Consider the following 15,668-nt stretch of genomic DNA (forward strand, 5'->3'; position numbering starts at 1 on the left):
CCTGCAGGCCCGATCCCTCCCAACTGTCCTTCCCTGCTGGCCATCTTGTGGAGGCCATCTTGTGTCCACATGGAGGCAGCCATCTTTGACCACATGGGGGCAGCCATCTTGTGTGTTGGAGTGACAGTCAATTTGCATATTACTCTTTTATTAGATAGGATTTTTTAATACCCACGTAATGCATGCACCAGACATCCCTGGCTCTCATCTAATCCTTTACTCCTACTTTGTCCTTGAACCTGCTGCAGAGGGTCAGGGATGGAGTCAGAATGCCTGTGCAGATTAATGGGATAATTACTGATTTCTTATCCCATTTCTTTCTCATAGGAGAGAAATTGTTTAAATAATTTTTGTTAAGAGAACCTAACTTAGTTCATATTGACAGTATTTCCCCTGGTTTATTTATTTGTTTTAGATCGTACTTGTAAAGTATGGAATCTGGTGACCGGGCAGGAGATAATGTCACTGGGAGGTCATCCCAACAATGTCGTGTCTGTAAAATACTGTAATTATACAAGCCTGGTCTTCACTGTGTCAACATCTTATATTAAGGTGTGGGATATCAGAGATTCAGCAAAATGTGTTCGAACACTGACGTAAGTAACTTAAAGATAAGTAGCATAAAGGGTGAACAGTTCTTGTTTACAAATTATGAGAAAAGATAACACTATAAATGCATTTTTATTTACTTACTAGAGGCCTGGTGCACAAAATTTGTGCACTGGGGGGGGGGAGGGATCCCTCGGCCCAGCCTGTGCCCTCTCGCAGTCCGGGAGCGCTCGGGGGATGTCCAACTGACAGCTTAGGCCAAGCGGGCCTAAGCCGTCAGTCGGACATCCTTAGTGCTGCTGTGGAGGCAGGAGAGGCTCCAGCCACTGCCGCTGTGCTCGCCAGCTGAGAGCCTGGCTTCTGGCTGAGTGGCGCTCCCTCTGTGGGAGTGCACTGACCACCAGGGGCAGCTCCTGCGTTGAGTGTCTGCCCCCTGGTGGTCAGTGCGATGACTGGTCGTTCTGTCATTTGGTTGATTTGCATATTAGCCTTTTATTATAGAGGATATCTGCCTACTTCCAAAGGATGGTAAAATGTTTATAATAAGAACACAGATAAAGTAAAGAGAAAAATACTATTGAGAAAATAAAATATGATACTTAGTATTAAACAGGAAGGGGTAAATAATTTGATCTGTGACTAAGTATACATTTTATATTTCCATGTTCCCAAATACCAAGGTATCACATTTCATAGTATTTACTGTGTGTTGTAGTTAAATGGCTTACAGTGCTTGCTTCAACAGAATAACACTCCTTGGAAAATGGCATAAATCACCATTGTAGACAGTTAAGAAGTGTTTGTAATCTTTAATTGGCAAGTATTGATTAATTGATAGGTTTTTTGGGTTGGGGAGGATTTACAGTATTAGCTTTGGTATTAGCACACATTTCATAACTGCATGTTATAGTGGACAATCGGAGGATGTGTTTGTTTTCTTTGTCTATCATATATGTCTATAAAATGTGGAGCAAATAATGATTCTTTTTGCCATAAGATTGATGAACTGTTTTATAATTGAAATTGAGGGTGAACTTTGATGGCTTAAATAAGAGAAGAGAGCATAGGAAAGATTAAGTTTTACTAAAATTAGGGATTTAGAGTAGGGGTTAATAATTTGTAGGGTAGGGATTATTAACCTTTAATTGCTAATTTGTATTTGGAGAACTACTAATTTTTGTACTGCATACAAGTCTCTTGAGGGAAATTTTATTTAAAAAGATGTTAGAAATTTACCAATCCAATTGATTCCCTAAAGTCAAATTTGAAAAGATTAATTATAACTTGATTTTTAGAAGTTAGCTAAGAGAGTGTTTCAAAATTTAAAAATATGCTCACCCTTTGGAATTTACCAGAGGAAATAGAAATAAGTTATGTTTGAGTTTTTAGCACATAGTAAATACTTCATGTATGAATGGGCTAAAGTAAACAAAAATGGAAAATAATTTAAAAAGTCCTCAGAGGCTTTAATTCAAAAGGGCAAATCTTATAGACAAAAGCAATATTGGTTGGCCTGGCCCTCAGGGGGCTTCTGGAAGCTGCAGAAAAAATGAATCACCTTTTTGACACTCTCATTTGCTGAGGGGTTTTTGTTGTTTGTTTGTTTGATTTTTAATTTTTGTCACCTAATCTTTTTTGAATGATATTTTAATCATTCTTGATTCAGGGCTTGTAATTCTTAACTTAATAATAGAATTGCAACTTAAGAGTCTTAAGCATGTCATCTTGTTTTATTCATTCAAAACATTTAAGGTGCCAACTATGTGTGTGTGCCGTGCTAGATTCTGTGCATACAGTGACCAAAAAGGGCATTGATGTTGTTGTTGCTTATATCAGGTTTCTAAGAATTCATGGAACTTTAAGATGAACTCATGAGCAGAAAAGGTGACTTTTATTTTTTGTTTTGTTCTGTCTCTGTTAAGATCTTCAGGTCAAGTTACTCTTGGAGATGTTTGTTCTGCCAGTACCAGCCGGACGGTAGCTATTCCTTCCGGAGAGAACCAGATCAATCAAATTGCACTGAACCCAACTGGCACTTTCCTTTATGCGGCTTCTGGAAATACTGTCAGAATGTGGGATCTTAAAAGGTAGAATGTAGAAGAAAATGTACTCCTTACACATGGAAAATACAGCATTCAGACATTACTAGTGCATCTGAAATCTAAATTTTATAACCCCAGAAGTTAATAGGAAAATCATAGGATTTTTTCTATTCAGCCCAACACCTCCAAAGGTCTCTTCTGTTCTCTTTAGCAAACTCACAAATTTTTCTTTCTTTTAAGTAGCATTGATGGGGAAAAAAACTATATGAAGAAAAATAGGATTAAAACCTTAGCTTTTCTTAATATTTGTCTACAAATTGTGTTGTTTTCTAGGAAGAGGCCAGCATTCTCATCCTAGTTTTACCAGTACCTTTGAAAGGATTATGTTTTGCAATATTATTTAAACATCTTATATCTCTAAATTTTTCAGTTTATAGACATAAATGAACAAATGTGGGCATAAAACCTTAAAGGGTTTCTGTGAATATCAAGAAGATAAAGTGGTTAAAAAGTAAAAAGATTGATACATTGAAATGTAAGGCAATACATCTTTGATGTGATTTTCATTTGCCATGAAATAGGAGTTTTTATCCTTTAGTTGAGTATTTATTTTAGTTTCTTTTCTAGTTCTTAAAATGTTGGCAGCAAGAGAACATTCACTTGTTAGTTAAATACTTACTCAACATCAGCTAAAGCAAGCACTGCCCAGCACTGTGTTGGGTCCTGGGAATATAGATGACACCAGACAAATGTGGCATCTGCCTTTGGAGACCTTATGTTATGAAGGAGGATAAAGGCCATTAAACAGGCTGTTCCAGGGCACTGAGTAAAGTTAGCAATTTGGGTACCTCCCCTCAGTAGGGCTTTGCCACTGGAAAATCAAAGGGACAGTTATTTGAGAAACTTCCAGAATAACTAGTTATAACATTTAAACAGATGGCTGAGAAAGTCTAACAAGCATAATTTATAGATAGATGATCGAGAAAGAAAGAGGTGCACCACCATCCTCAGTGCTGTTTTAGAAATAAAATGTTTAAGAAACTTAGAAAAGTGAGGAGTTAGTTTATTCTTGAAGAGAGTACATTTGACTCATATTAGGAACACCAGAGAGGAAGATACACAAATCATGACATAAGGCAGAAAAGACATCAGGTTTTGAAAATCTTTATACATTTTATTTTGTGGAAGAGTTAGATCCTGTGAGACCTGGTTGATTTCAGCGACATGATTAAATACTGATTCATATTAATAAAGTAACTGACAGAATAGTTTTCAAGAAACTGATATTCGAAAGCCAAATTCATGCCTGCATTCCGGCAGTGGGATTTAAGATAGAACTATGAAATAAAGGTTTACGGTCACTCCTATTGATTGACACCATACATTTTCCTACCAGCCCGATATATGTTCTGGTCATTTTCATATCTTTATAATAACTGATAAAATGTACCAGCTATTTTCTGATGTACATATATACATAAATATGTGTGCATAGATGTATGCATGTATGTATGTGTATACTTGAGTGCCTATCTGTGTTTTTGTATATGTGAGGGTATTTGTGTGTGTGTTTAATAAAATAATCTTATTTTCTCTATATTCTTATTTATTAGACAAATTATTTTAGTGATATAGTTGTTTTAATCAAATTTCAAATTGGATCTAATAACATCAGTAATATGTCTATCACATGTTTAGATATTTAACAGATTAATGTTTTTCTGGACTTGGGTTGGGAGTTAAAATTAGTCATAAGCAATTTTTTGGACTTTTGCTTCCTCTTTTTTTACTACCTAAATGACATTCATCAGCTTTGGAATACCATCATTAGGATTCTTCCCACTTCTTTTGGCTATTTTTAAAAAACTAATTTTGAACAGAGTTGAATAGAGGTGGAGCTAAAATAAAAATATTAGTGAACTATTTTATCAAAGAATATAAATTATTTATATTGAAGGTTGGCATCAGCATGCTAAGGAATATTTTCAAAGAAAATTATTTTTCTTTCTTTTTAAAGGTTCCAATCTACAGGAAAGTTAACGGGACACCTAGGCCCTGTGATGTGCCTTACTGTAGATCAGATTTCCAATGGACAAGATCTAATCATCACTGGCTCCAAGGATCATTACATCAAAGTGTGTATAATTGAATTGTTGAATTGTAGTTTGAAGTATTCAAACTCATTTACCCTTTCTCTTAATCAATTTTCGTTTTTCCTGTTTCTAGCCTTTGCTTTTTCTTCCTGATCTTTTCCTCCCTCAGAGTTCCTGATTTTATCATCTTATTTAATCATATCTTCCTATTTTTGACAGAAGATAGGTTGAGAGGGATTTTAAAGATTTTAATTCAGTCATCCAACTAATACTTGAGTCTCATTGTCACCATCTTTTATACTGAGCATATTATGGTCTTCAGATTTTATAAAATTATCAGATAAGCTAAGGAAAGATGTATAGTTTGATTCTGGAAATGTTAAATTTGAGGTAATAACAGAGGACATCCTTACGTAGGCCAGCAGACTATTAGAAAGGCGAGCCCAGAGTTCATGATGAGTTATAACTGGAGATGTAGGTTTGGAAGCCATTCAAATAGAAGCAGATGTTCAAGGAGTTCAAGTAGATGACATGGCCGAAGGAGAGGAGTTGATAGGACTCAGCCTTGGGAAATCTCTGTAAGAGCCAATAGGAATAAAAAGAGGGTATGGTAAGAGAGAGTGTAGCTCTGAGTAAGACACAAAAAATGGGTTAGTGACTTGAAAATCAAATGAATAAGGAGAGAGGATTTTTGTATTCAGTAGACTTGAGCATATCTACAGCTTAGGAAATGGGCTTAGTGGAGAAGAAAAGTGTAAGGAGAGTGAAGTGGCAATTGATGGACGTGGTAGGAGGAGTTAGAACCAGATCAAAGATGTGAACCTTGGGAAGAAGTAAGTACACTCTAGCATCTGAAAAGAAAGGAAGGGTAAGAGAATGTTTGAAGATAAAAGGAAACTTTGGGATGGAGGAAAGGGTCCAAAAATATATTTTTGATCATGCTGGCCTTTTCAAGAAATCACAAGGTCAACAGTTATAGAGGTGAGGGCAACTGAGGGGAATGAAAGGTTTTGAAATAAAGGTAAGGTTTTAAAATAAATGGTTAAGGGAATTTGAAATGGCCACCAGGACTCCAGAGCTTTCTATTAGTGTTTAAATAACAATTATGTTATTTATTTGACTTTCAACTGGATTATACATGAAAAAATTGATTGTCTTTCTTAAAAGGCATGTAAGCATGAGACACATAAGCAAAATAGTGTGAAAGTGGGACTCAGGTTCATCCGGAGTGGAACAGACCAGGTAATTTAGTTAACTTAGCAAGATATTCTAACGAAACAAATGTTTGATGAATATACATGTGTATGCATTTCTGTGAGTGAACACTTATAGCTGCTTATTTTAAGTTAAATATGATGACTGCTTTCTTTTTGCTATTTTTTAGATGTTTGATGTAACTGAAGGGGCTCTTGGAACTGTGAGTCCCACCCACAATTTTGAGCCCCCTCATTATGATGGCATTGAGGCGCTAACCATACAAGGGGATAACCTATTTAGTGGGTCCAGAGATAATGGAATCAAGAAATGGGACTTAGCACAGAAAGACCTTCTGCAGGTAATGTAAAACCTTTTCACAGAATGGAGTGGGTATTTCAGAGCCACTCAGCAGTCTATATAAGAATTTGAAGAGCCTCTATGTAGATCTTCATTGTTTAGGAATAATATTAATAAGGGCTTCCTCTTAAGGAGTATTTCTTTTCACCCACCTGAATTACTAATTATGAGAAGGGCAACATTTGACATTTACTAAATACCTCATCAACAAGAGGAGACTAGACACTAAAAGATCGGATATTGTCTCATGTATGTGCTAATTGAATAAAATCAGTCTTGGTGTAGAGCTGTTATAGTTTCTCATTTTGTTTTGTTTTGTTTTGTGTACACATATTCCACAGAGTAACGAGTTTAGCTAAAGTCAAAGTAGTGTAAATGATTCCTCAACTTACAGTAACATCTTCATGCATCTAAAAATGTTGGTTCTCTCATTTCCTATAGAACACTAGTTGGATTGAAATGTTGTGTCATTACAATCAAATATTGTTCTATTTTCCTAATTCCCAAGGGAAGAAATTAGCTAACAGATAAAATTATTCTCAGTTTCAAGCTTTCTCCTGTACATGTACAGATGTGTATGTATTGCAGTTGCTACTACTTTCCTACCTGCGACTAGACAAAACAAAATAAATAAGTAGCATGGAATATTAATAGAAAAAACAGTAACAGATGCATATATTGCATTCAAAAGCTCTTATGGACACATATTCATGGTGTGACATTTATATTGTGTATATAAAAATATTTATGCATAAAATATAGTCATACAGTCTGATCTTGTAATTATTATTTGCTTATTATAATATACTAGAGGCTTGGTGCACGAAATTCGTGCACTTGGGGGGGGGGGGTCCATTAGCCCGGATTGCGAGAGGGTGCAGGCCAGGCCAAGACATCCCAGCAGTGCACGATTGGGGCCAAGAAGGGATGTGGGAGGTTGGCCAGCCAGGAGGGACCACGGGAGAGCTCCAGGATGTGTCCGGTCCATCTCGCTCAGTCCCAATCAGCTGGACCCCAGCAGCAAGCTAACCTATTGGTCAGAGTGTCTACCCCCTGTTGATCAGTACACATCATAGTGACTGGTCGACAGGTTGACTGTCTGCCCCCTGGTGGTCTGTGCACATCATAGCAAGCAGTTGAGCAGCCTTAGCATATCATTAGCATATTATGCTTTGATTGGTTGAATGGACAACCAGACAATGGGACACATAGCATATTAGGCTTTTATTATATAGGAAAGATAGGTTAGCTCCGGTCTTCTACAAAAGTTTAAGTCAGTGATTTTATGAGGCAATCCTTAGAGTCTACATGCCAGGTTGTAGTTTTTAAATTTGTTTTATTAAATACATTTTGGGAAAGGTGAGATATTTACTGCCTATGAAGAGGATGTAATGTTTGACAAATTTTGTATACTTTTTAAGTCCTTTAGATTCTATAGATTTTTAACATTATAAGCCTTTAATATTGATATTACTGATGGTAATTAGTGAGGCAAATTATAGATTTCTTTAAGTCCCTAAGAATGATTGCATAGAAAATGATTTTTATAGTTTTCAGGCCATTCAGCATTCCAAAAATTGAGTTTTATCAATAAAAATGTTTGTAACTTTTTTGGGTGTGAAAATGTATGTCTCCTTAAGCTTCTTATTTCTCTTATTTCTCTCAGCAAGTTCCAAACGCACACAAGGATTGGATCTGTGCCCTGGGAGTGGTGCCAGGCCATCCGGTTTTGCTCAGTGGCTGTAGAGGGGGCATTCTGAAACTCTGGAATGTGGATACTTTTGTGCCAGTTGGAGAGATGAAGGGTCATGATAGTCCTATCAATGCCATATGTGTTAATTCCACCCACATTTTTACTGCAGCTGAGTAAGTTTTTCCTATGTGATTTTTTTCTATGTTAGCTAGTTGTGTTCAGATTTAATAAATATTGTAGGTTGTAAATATCTGGAAATGTAGAACATGAAAACCTTGGACCTCAATTTGCTCATCGATAAAAAGGGAATAATAGCATTATCTATTTCTTATGTTAGTTAAAGAGAATTAAGTGCATTAATGTATTTAAAGGGCACATGTAACAATGCCTGGCACATACTCTTGATAATATGAGCTATTTTTTTTCTGTTTTCTACTCACTTTTTTGTCTTATTTAAATTCTTTATTGTTTAAAGTACTATATAAGTCTTCTTTTTTCCCCCATTGACCTCTCCCTGGCTACTTCCACCTCCCAGCATGTGCCCTCACCCCCCTACTGTCTGTGTCCATTGAATATGAACTATTTTTAATATCATTATTATGATGCCCTGTTAGATATACTTATGGCACAAGCTATATTTTTACTTATATCTATTAAAGACCTATTTAGAAAATGTTTCCATGTTAAGTAATTGTAAGAGCTATTTCTTTATCTTTCTGCCTCTTTTCTCATGTTCATTTTTAATTTATTATTTTGTAGTGATCGAACTGTGAGAATTTGGAAGGCTCGCAATTTGCAAGACGGTCAGATCTCCGACACAGGAGATCTGGGGGAAGATATTGCCAGTAATTAAACATGAATGAAGATAGTCATAAATTGAATACTGTGATAATACTCTGTATATTCTTCATGGAAAATATTATACTACATTTATTAGGCAAAAACTTATGAATGGGATTAACAGGAAACTATATATCTGAATACAACTTCTGAATATAAATGTATTCTAGTAAAATTGTGTACAATCCTGTGTGCTTAATAGTAACATCTCTGAATACATGTATGTCCTAATAATTGATAATACTGCTTGATTCGCACTTTTATTGTGGCTGGATTTTTGTGACTAGCTATTAAAAAAACACACGCTTTCAAATTATTTGAATTACAAAATGTCTGCTTTTGTGACAGTCAGAAAATACACTTGGAATATTATGCAACCCACTGATGGTTTACTTATTTATAGTCTGTTCAGATGACTTACGTATTTAAATATATTGGAAATGTTGTCAAATTGTGGTCTGTTTGTCTGGTATTTATATCAGGCTATGGAGCGTTCCCAAATTTCAAAGTTCCCAAAAAATAACATGAATAGTGTTGATGATTTTTCATAAGGTGGAATTGACATTAATCTACTAACAAAGAATGTTAAACAGTTTGTGTTAAATGTTGATGTTTACTTGTATTGACCAAAGTTTTGCAGCTGTGCTATATGTATATCCTGTGCTCAGGACTAAAATGCCGTTAATTGTTGTATTAGTGCTGTGCATATATTCTGTGATGGGAAACATTTTTGATGTCCTAACAGAAATATATTTTGATCTATTTTCCTATGAAGTTGTTTCTATGATTACCTTTTAATTTCATTAGTATTATTTCCTCCCCTTTTATCTAATTTTTTTATATGCTGCTAAATATATTTTAAATATACTATGTTTGCAAACTTGGTAGCTATGATGAAAACTGTATCATCTGTGGTGGGAAAAGCTATGTAAATAGGTAGAATGTAAAGAGAGAATGTCTTACATTGTAACTGTATGAATTTTTAAATGCTGTAGATTGGATTTTGCAAGAGGATGTATAATTTATGTCTGTTCAGAATATTAATTTGTAAATTCTGCAAGTTTAATTTTTATGTAGATGGTATAACATTGGAAAATATTGTCTTGTGAATCCTGCTCCCCCCACCCCCCCAAAATATTTGCTTGTAAATGAAAGCTTAGCTAGGGCTTAAATAAACACATTGCTAGGAATTATTTTTATTCTATTGTTTTTTCTAATTATACTAGAGGCCTGGTGCACGAAATTTGTGCACTTGGGGGGGAGGGGAAGTCCCTCAGCCCAGCCTGTGCCCTCTCGCAGTCCAGGAACCTAAGCTGGCAGTCGGACATCCTTAGCGCTGCCACGGAGGTGGGAGAGGCTCCCACCACTGCCGCTGTGCTCGCTAGCGGTGAGCTCGGCTTCTGGGTAAGCAGCGCTCCCCCTGTGGGAGCGCACTGACCATCAGGGAGCAGCTCCTGCATTGAGCATCTGCCCCCTGGTGGTCAGTGCATGTCATAGCAACCAGTTGTTCCACTGTTCAGTTGATTTACATATTAGCCTTTTATTATATAGGATGAAAATGGCCAATATTTGTATAGGTTATTTTACCTCTGTGTGATATAAGGATAGGCTTTTTTGTTGTTGTTGTCATCTAGCACTTCAAATTTGAACCATAAATGAATCTTGATGAACCAAGGAAGCTCACTACTTGAGGGAATTAAATCAAGCTATAGAATTTAGGCATTTGAACATAGATGGTAAAACAAATAAAAATTATTCCCATAAATTTAGGACAATAGTGACTTTGGTTCCTTGAAGAAGTGGAGGGAATGGTAACTAGAGGTGCTGCAGGAGGTCAGTTGGGGTGTTGAGGGGTGTGGAGGTACTCCTGGGGTACCAGCAATGTTTAATGCTTGACCTGGGTCCCATGTGACATATTAAACTGCACATATATTTCTTTCTTCTTTTATGTATTATGTTACATTTCAGAGCAAAATATTTTTTAAAAAATGTTTTAAAGAAAATATTTTCCTATAAAAGAGAAACTCAGCTACTTTGTAATTTTGCTTCCTCCCCTGAAGGGAGATACTATGCCTACACCTGAGAGACATTGTCAGGGCTATTTTGAAATTCAATACTCTCAGAATGTTTCTTTTCACTGGACTACTGCTCAACAAGTCACTCATTTGACGATTACTTTATTAAATGAACATCTATTGATCATACATTGAGCCAGGTAATGGGGATGAAAAAATTACAAAACTGAATGAGGCTTGACCTCTTGAGTGGAAAGAGAATAAATCCAGCACTTACAGAACAGCTAGGTAAGTTCTCGGATGGGGAAAATCTTAGAACCTGTGAGAGGCATCTGAGCCTGCCTTTGAGTCCAATTAGAGGTCCGTTAGGGCATCCTGAGCACTGTGTTTGCTGGTGCAGAACACAAAGCCTGCTTCTATTTTACCTTTTAACGTGCTGGAGGCTCAGAGTTGGTCTGATTCATGTAATTAAAAAGAATACGTAGCCAGACCGGTGGCTCAGTGGTTGAGTGTCAACCTATGAAACAGGAGGTCATGGTTCAATTCCCATCAGGGCACATGCTTAGGTTGTGGGCTCGATCCCCAGTAGGGGGCATGCAGGAGGCAGCCAATCAATGATTCTCTGTCATCATTGATGTTTCTCTCTCTCTCTCCCTTCCTCTCTGAAATCAATAAAAATATTTTAAAAATAAGTAAGTAAAATGAATATGTAAAAGAGTCCTCTTGAGACTTAAATTTTGAAAGATGCTGGGAGAAGTCACAGAGAGGACATGATCAGTGGTTGACCTGCCAGCTGCACTTGGACAATCAGTGTGGCTCTCCCCCCCTCCCCACAACCGCCCCCCCCCCCACCGCCCTATCCTTGCAATGTAAGTCCGCCCACCCCAACGGTCTGCCCACTGTTCCCTTAGCAGAGCTGTTAAAGGAGGTGGCCTGGAGAGAGTAAGGTGCTGAGAGCATGGAGACTGGGTAGGTGACTGAACCCAGTTAAGGCCTCAATATAAATTGTTAAGATTATGGCCGGCAGAGGCAGAGATCTGCTCATCTTTCGATCACCTCAGACAAGACTCATGTAAGTTCCTTTGTTTATTAAATTTGCCACCCACCAAAGGGACAGTGGTCTGTCCCTTTCTTCAGTCATTCCTTGCCCTAGATGTGGGTGAAGGGACTAATTTACGAACCAACAAAATGTAGCCTTAACCCCTAAAGATCCCACTCAGGATGGTTAACAATAACTCAAAATAGTTAAAATAGTGCCTCTAAAACTTAAAAATGGGTTACTCCACACTATGTATTAAACATACAGTATACCTTATCTTTCCAGGATAGAATCTTTTTTTTGAAGATACAATTTTTCTTACAAATTCAAATCTCTGCATTTTATCTAAAGAGTAATGACAAAGTTTTGTCTATTATGTCCATATTTATTTATTTAATTCTCAGCTGATGTGGACGCTTATAAAAATTTAAATGAACGTAAACATGTAACTAAGATGTTTCATGCTGCTGTTAGTAATTTTCATTAAGCATTGCCTATACCTTACCTCAAAATCATTTTAAATTCAGTTTTTAGCCTCAGAATAAATAGGTTGCATTCCTGCTATGTTGCTGAGGATTTCATTTGCCAACTACTGTGCAGATGCTGGTAGCTGGAATTTTGTATTTGCAAATTACAGGCATAACGAAATGTACAGATTTCTAAATTTGAGCATTATGGTACAAAAGTAAGAGTTATCTTTCCAGTTTCTAACCATAATGAGATGCTCAACCAATTTTAAAATGTAACAGCTGCCATTAAGCTCCCTCTTTTTTGATGAGGTTCATAATTGTAATAGCTAACGTTTGCTGAACATTTACTCTCCCCTTGATTTTTGACTCCACATCCCCTGAAATAGGGGGAATCTAAGGTGTCACTAATGGTCAGAAACACCCCATTTCAGTGATGGTTAAGTGTAAAAAAGAAATGACATCCTAGAACGAGTGAAATAGATTCTAGAACTGGAAAAGTACAGTATTATGGGGGATTCTGTCAGACAGAGAGTGACAAATGTCCACTACATCATATGTGACAGATGGTATTACTCCAAGCCCTTGTACTGTGTCCTTGTGTGTGTTAGATTTAAGGAAAGTATGGTCCACCTTTCTCAGACTTGCTTTCAGCTTGGGTTCCACATTTAACCTGGTTTCCACCAAGCCTACGATCCCACAGCCTATAATTTGCCAACCCTTGTTCAAGATGGTTACATGGAAGAGAACACTTCTTTTTCTTTAGCTGCTACATTTTAAGATCCTTTGTTAGAGCAGTCTAATTAAATGATACATATCCATATAGTTAATGATTTAACAAAATATGCTCTAGAAAAGGCTTTCTGCAAAGAGAGAGTGGTTACCAGACATTATAAATTTACCTATTTATTCAAACAAGTTTAGGGTACATGGCAGTAAATACCTTGTTCTTAAAAATATAAGCATACAATGATAATTTCCAACATATAGAAGCAAAAAGTGTATTCAGGAAGGCATTTTTTTTCTATTTTTTAAAAAATATGTTTTTATTGATAGTTTAGATAGAGAGGAAGGAAGAGGGAGAGAGAGTGAAACATCAATGAGAGAGAGAATCATTGGCTGGCTGCCTCTTACACGCCCCCTACTGGGGACTGAGCTCACAACCCAGGCATATGCCCTGGCGAGGAACGGAACCAGAGACCTCTTGGTGCATGGGATGATGCTCAACCAATTGAGCCACACTGGGCAGGGCGGCGTGTTTTCTAATGTGAACAAGGATGCCTTTGGGGGAGTAAAAGCCAGCCCTGCTGGTGGACTCTTTGATCTCCACTGCCCAAGATAAACACATTCTTCATTAAGTAAGGTCAACTCAAAACCAATACATTTCTTTCCTTAAAAACGTTAGCTGTTCAGGAAATTCTGGCTGCACGTAATTTTCATTCCAAATTCCAAATTTGAAGCACCACAATGTTTTCTGTCACATATGCCTCTTAAATAAAAATGACAAAAAGTCAGCTATTTAAACAGAAGGGTTTGGACAAGATGGCATATTAACCATTTCTCTCAGACTAATAACTAATTATTCTATGAGTAACTGAACTTTCTGTAAAGAATGTTGCTTCCTAGAGGTTTTCTTATGTCATCTCTGGGATCCAAGAGGGTAGCATGCAGCCATTGGGCAGGGCACTGAGGGTACTGCCTCCTATGATTTCCACTAAGACGGTGAGCAGTCCGTAAGGGAGCACTTGGGCCGTGTGTAACTGCTGTGTTTGCCTCCTCCACCTGCCCCTGATGGTGAGAAAGTAGAATGAAAGATGAGTGTAAACTTTTAGAGGATCCTAAGTCTGGATCTAGTAGGTATTTACCACTCTTGGATTTCTTAGCACCTGTGAACAATTTTCTATGTTAGGAGTAGTCCCATCTTTTGAATTACACCTCTCACTGTAGATGCCAGTTTCTCATTTCGGCACCTGTCAGGGGACTTAGATTGGGTTCATTAGAGCCACTGGCAACAGACTTTGAATTGGAAGCTAGGGACACAGAAATGTTGGCACTTCATTGAATCCCTGTGATGGGGGTGGGAGCTAGTGCCATTTTGTATGGACACAGTGGAAGAAGTTTGAGTGTCAGTATAGGTGTACAAGCCGTGGAGGCTGTGCCTAGTGCAGGAAGAAGCAACCCGTTGTGAAATACGATTCTGGACATTGTTCCTGGTTGCAGAGCCGCCAAATCTCATTCTCTGGCCACTCCGGAAACTGTCCGCATTACCTGATAACCCCCAGTAAATTTTTTTTTCTGTTTGACCTGGCAGAGTGTTATGTGTAGCTAAGAAGTGCCGCTTATAAACTGGATCAAAACTCAAGACCAATGAGGACGATCTGTTGGAAATTGAGTTTCAGCAACAAATAACAATGACTGGAGACCATTTTCTTTTTCTGACCCGGTCAGTTTAAACATCTCTTGGATTAACGTAGCTTTATCTATTTTACATTCCTGTGAGAGACTCAGAAAAATCTCCAGAAGTGTCTGAAATTTCAGGTCCTTCCACAGCATGTCAAGATCACTGCGTCCTCACCAGGTGACTACCTGCTTGGAGTGAGTATAAATGCACCTGTAATACTGTGCTTAAAGCGCCTTTATTTGATATTATTATTATTTCCTTGCTATGTTTGATGTGCCGTTTTCCAGAAATGGGTCAGAAAAATCTTGGATGTTTTTGTATCCTAAGTAAGCCAAAGGCTGTGATTGCATTTCTCCTTGAGCCCATCATTTCTGCCTCAGGGAGAGTATTCCATAGGCCAGGATCACTGCCTTTGTTTATTGCAACAAGTCTGGTAGTTCCTTGCAGGGGCTAGCTGGAGGGTGGGGGTGAGAAGTGGTCAAGCGACCCCTCATTGTGTGAGCAATAACTTCTTGGCAGGTCATTTGAATAATTAAAGATTCCCACCTTCAGGTAGCAAAAAACTAATAGCTAGGAAGTTGGTGTTTTTTTTTTGTTTGTTTTTTTTTTACATTGCATTTGATAAGGAATAACCAGTACATGAAAACTATTTGACTGGCCTCTCTTAGTGTTCTGAAAAGTTCGTCTTATTACATACAATAAAAACGTATTAAAGTACAACCTAACTTAGAGAGGGGAGGTAGTCTCAAGTTGGGTAGACTCTAAGACACAGTATATTTTTCTCAGACTTTCTAATTCACGAGTTCATTCTACCCTTGCGTGGTCCGTGTGATTCAGGGAAACCCCACGAATTGTTCCGATTCGTCTAAGCCAGTGCCTCTCCATCAGCATGCAATCTGGTCAAGGCACAGATTGCCTGGCCACACCCCTAGGCTTTCTGATTTGAGATAATTTGCATTTCTAACAAGTTCCCAG

General features: G+C 37.5%; 1 protein-coding gene across 8 annotated transcripts in view; it reads left to right on the forward strand.

The window, feature by feature from the left end:
- Nucleotides 1-9,961, forward strand: part of KIF21A (kinesin family member 21A) — a 139,223-nt gene extending 129,262 nt beyond the window's left edge. For all 8 annotated transcript variants that reach the window (XM_054719159.1, XM_054719162.1, XM_054719160.1 and 5 more), the window contains 6 exons: nt 416-596; nt 2,472-2,636; nt 4,609-4,726; nt 6,069-6,239; nt 7,905-8,104; nt 8,691-9,961. In XM_054719159.1, coding sequence (XP_054575134.1) covers nt 416-596; nt 2,472-2,636; nt 4,609-4,726; nt 6,069-6,239; nt 7,905-8,104; nt 8,691-8,784 — 929 coding nt within the window. In that variant the 3' untranslated portion in view covers nt 8,785-9,961. The remainder of the gene's footprint in view (nt 1-415; nt 597-2,471; nt 2,637-4,608; nt 4,727-6,068; nt 6,240-7,904; nt 8,105-8,690) is intronic.
- Nucleotides 9,962-15,668: the final 5,707 nt, after the last annotated feature.

Source organism: Eptesicus fuscus, chromosome 7, assembly GCF_027574615.1.
Source record: "Eptesicus fuscus isolate TK198812 chromosome 7, DD_ASM_mEF_20220401, whole genome shotgun sequence".
NCBI lineage: Eukaryota > Metazoa > Chordata > Mammalia > Chiroptera > Vespertilionidae > Eptesicus > Eptesicus fuscus.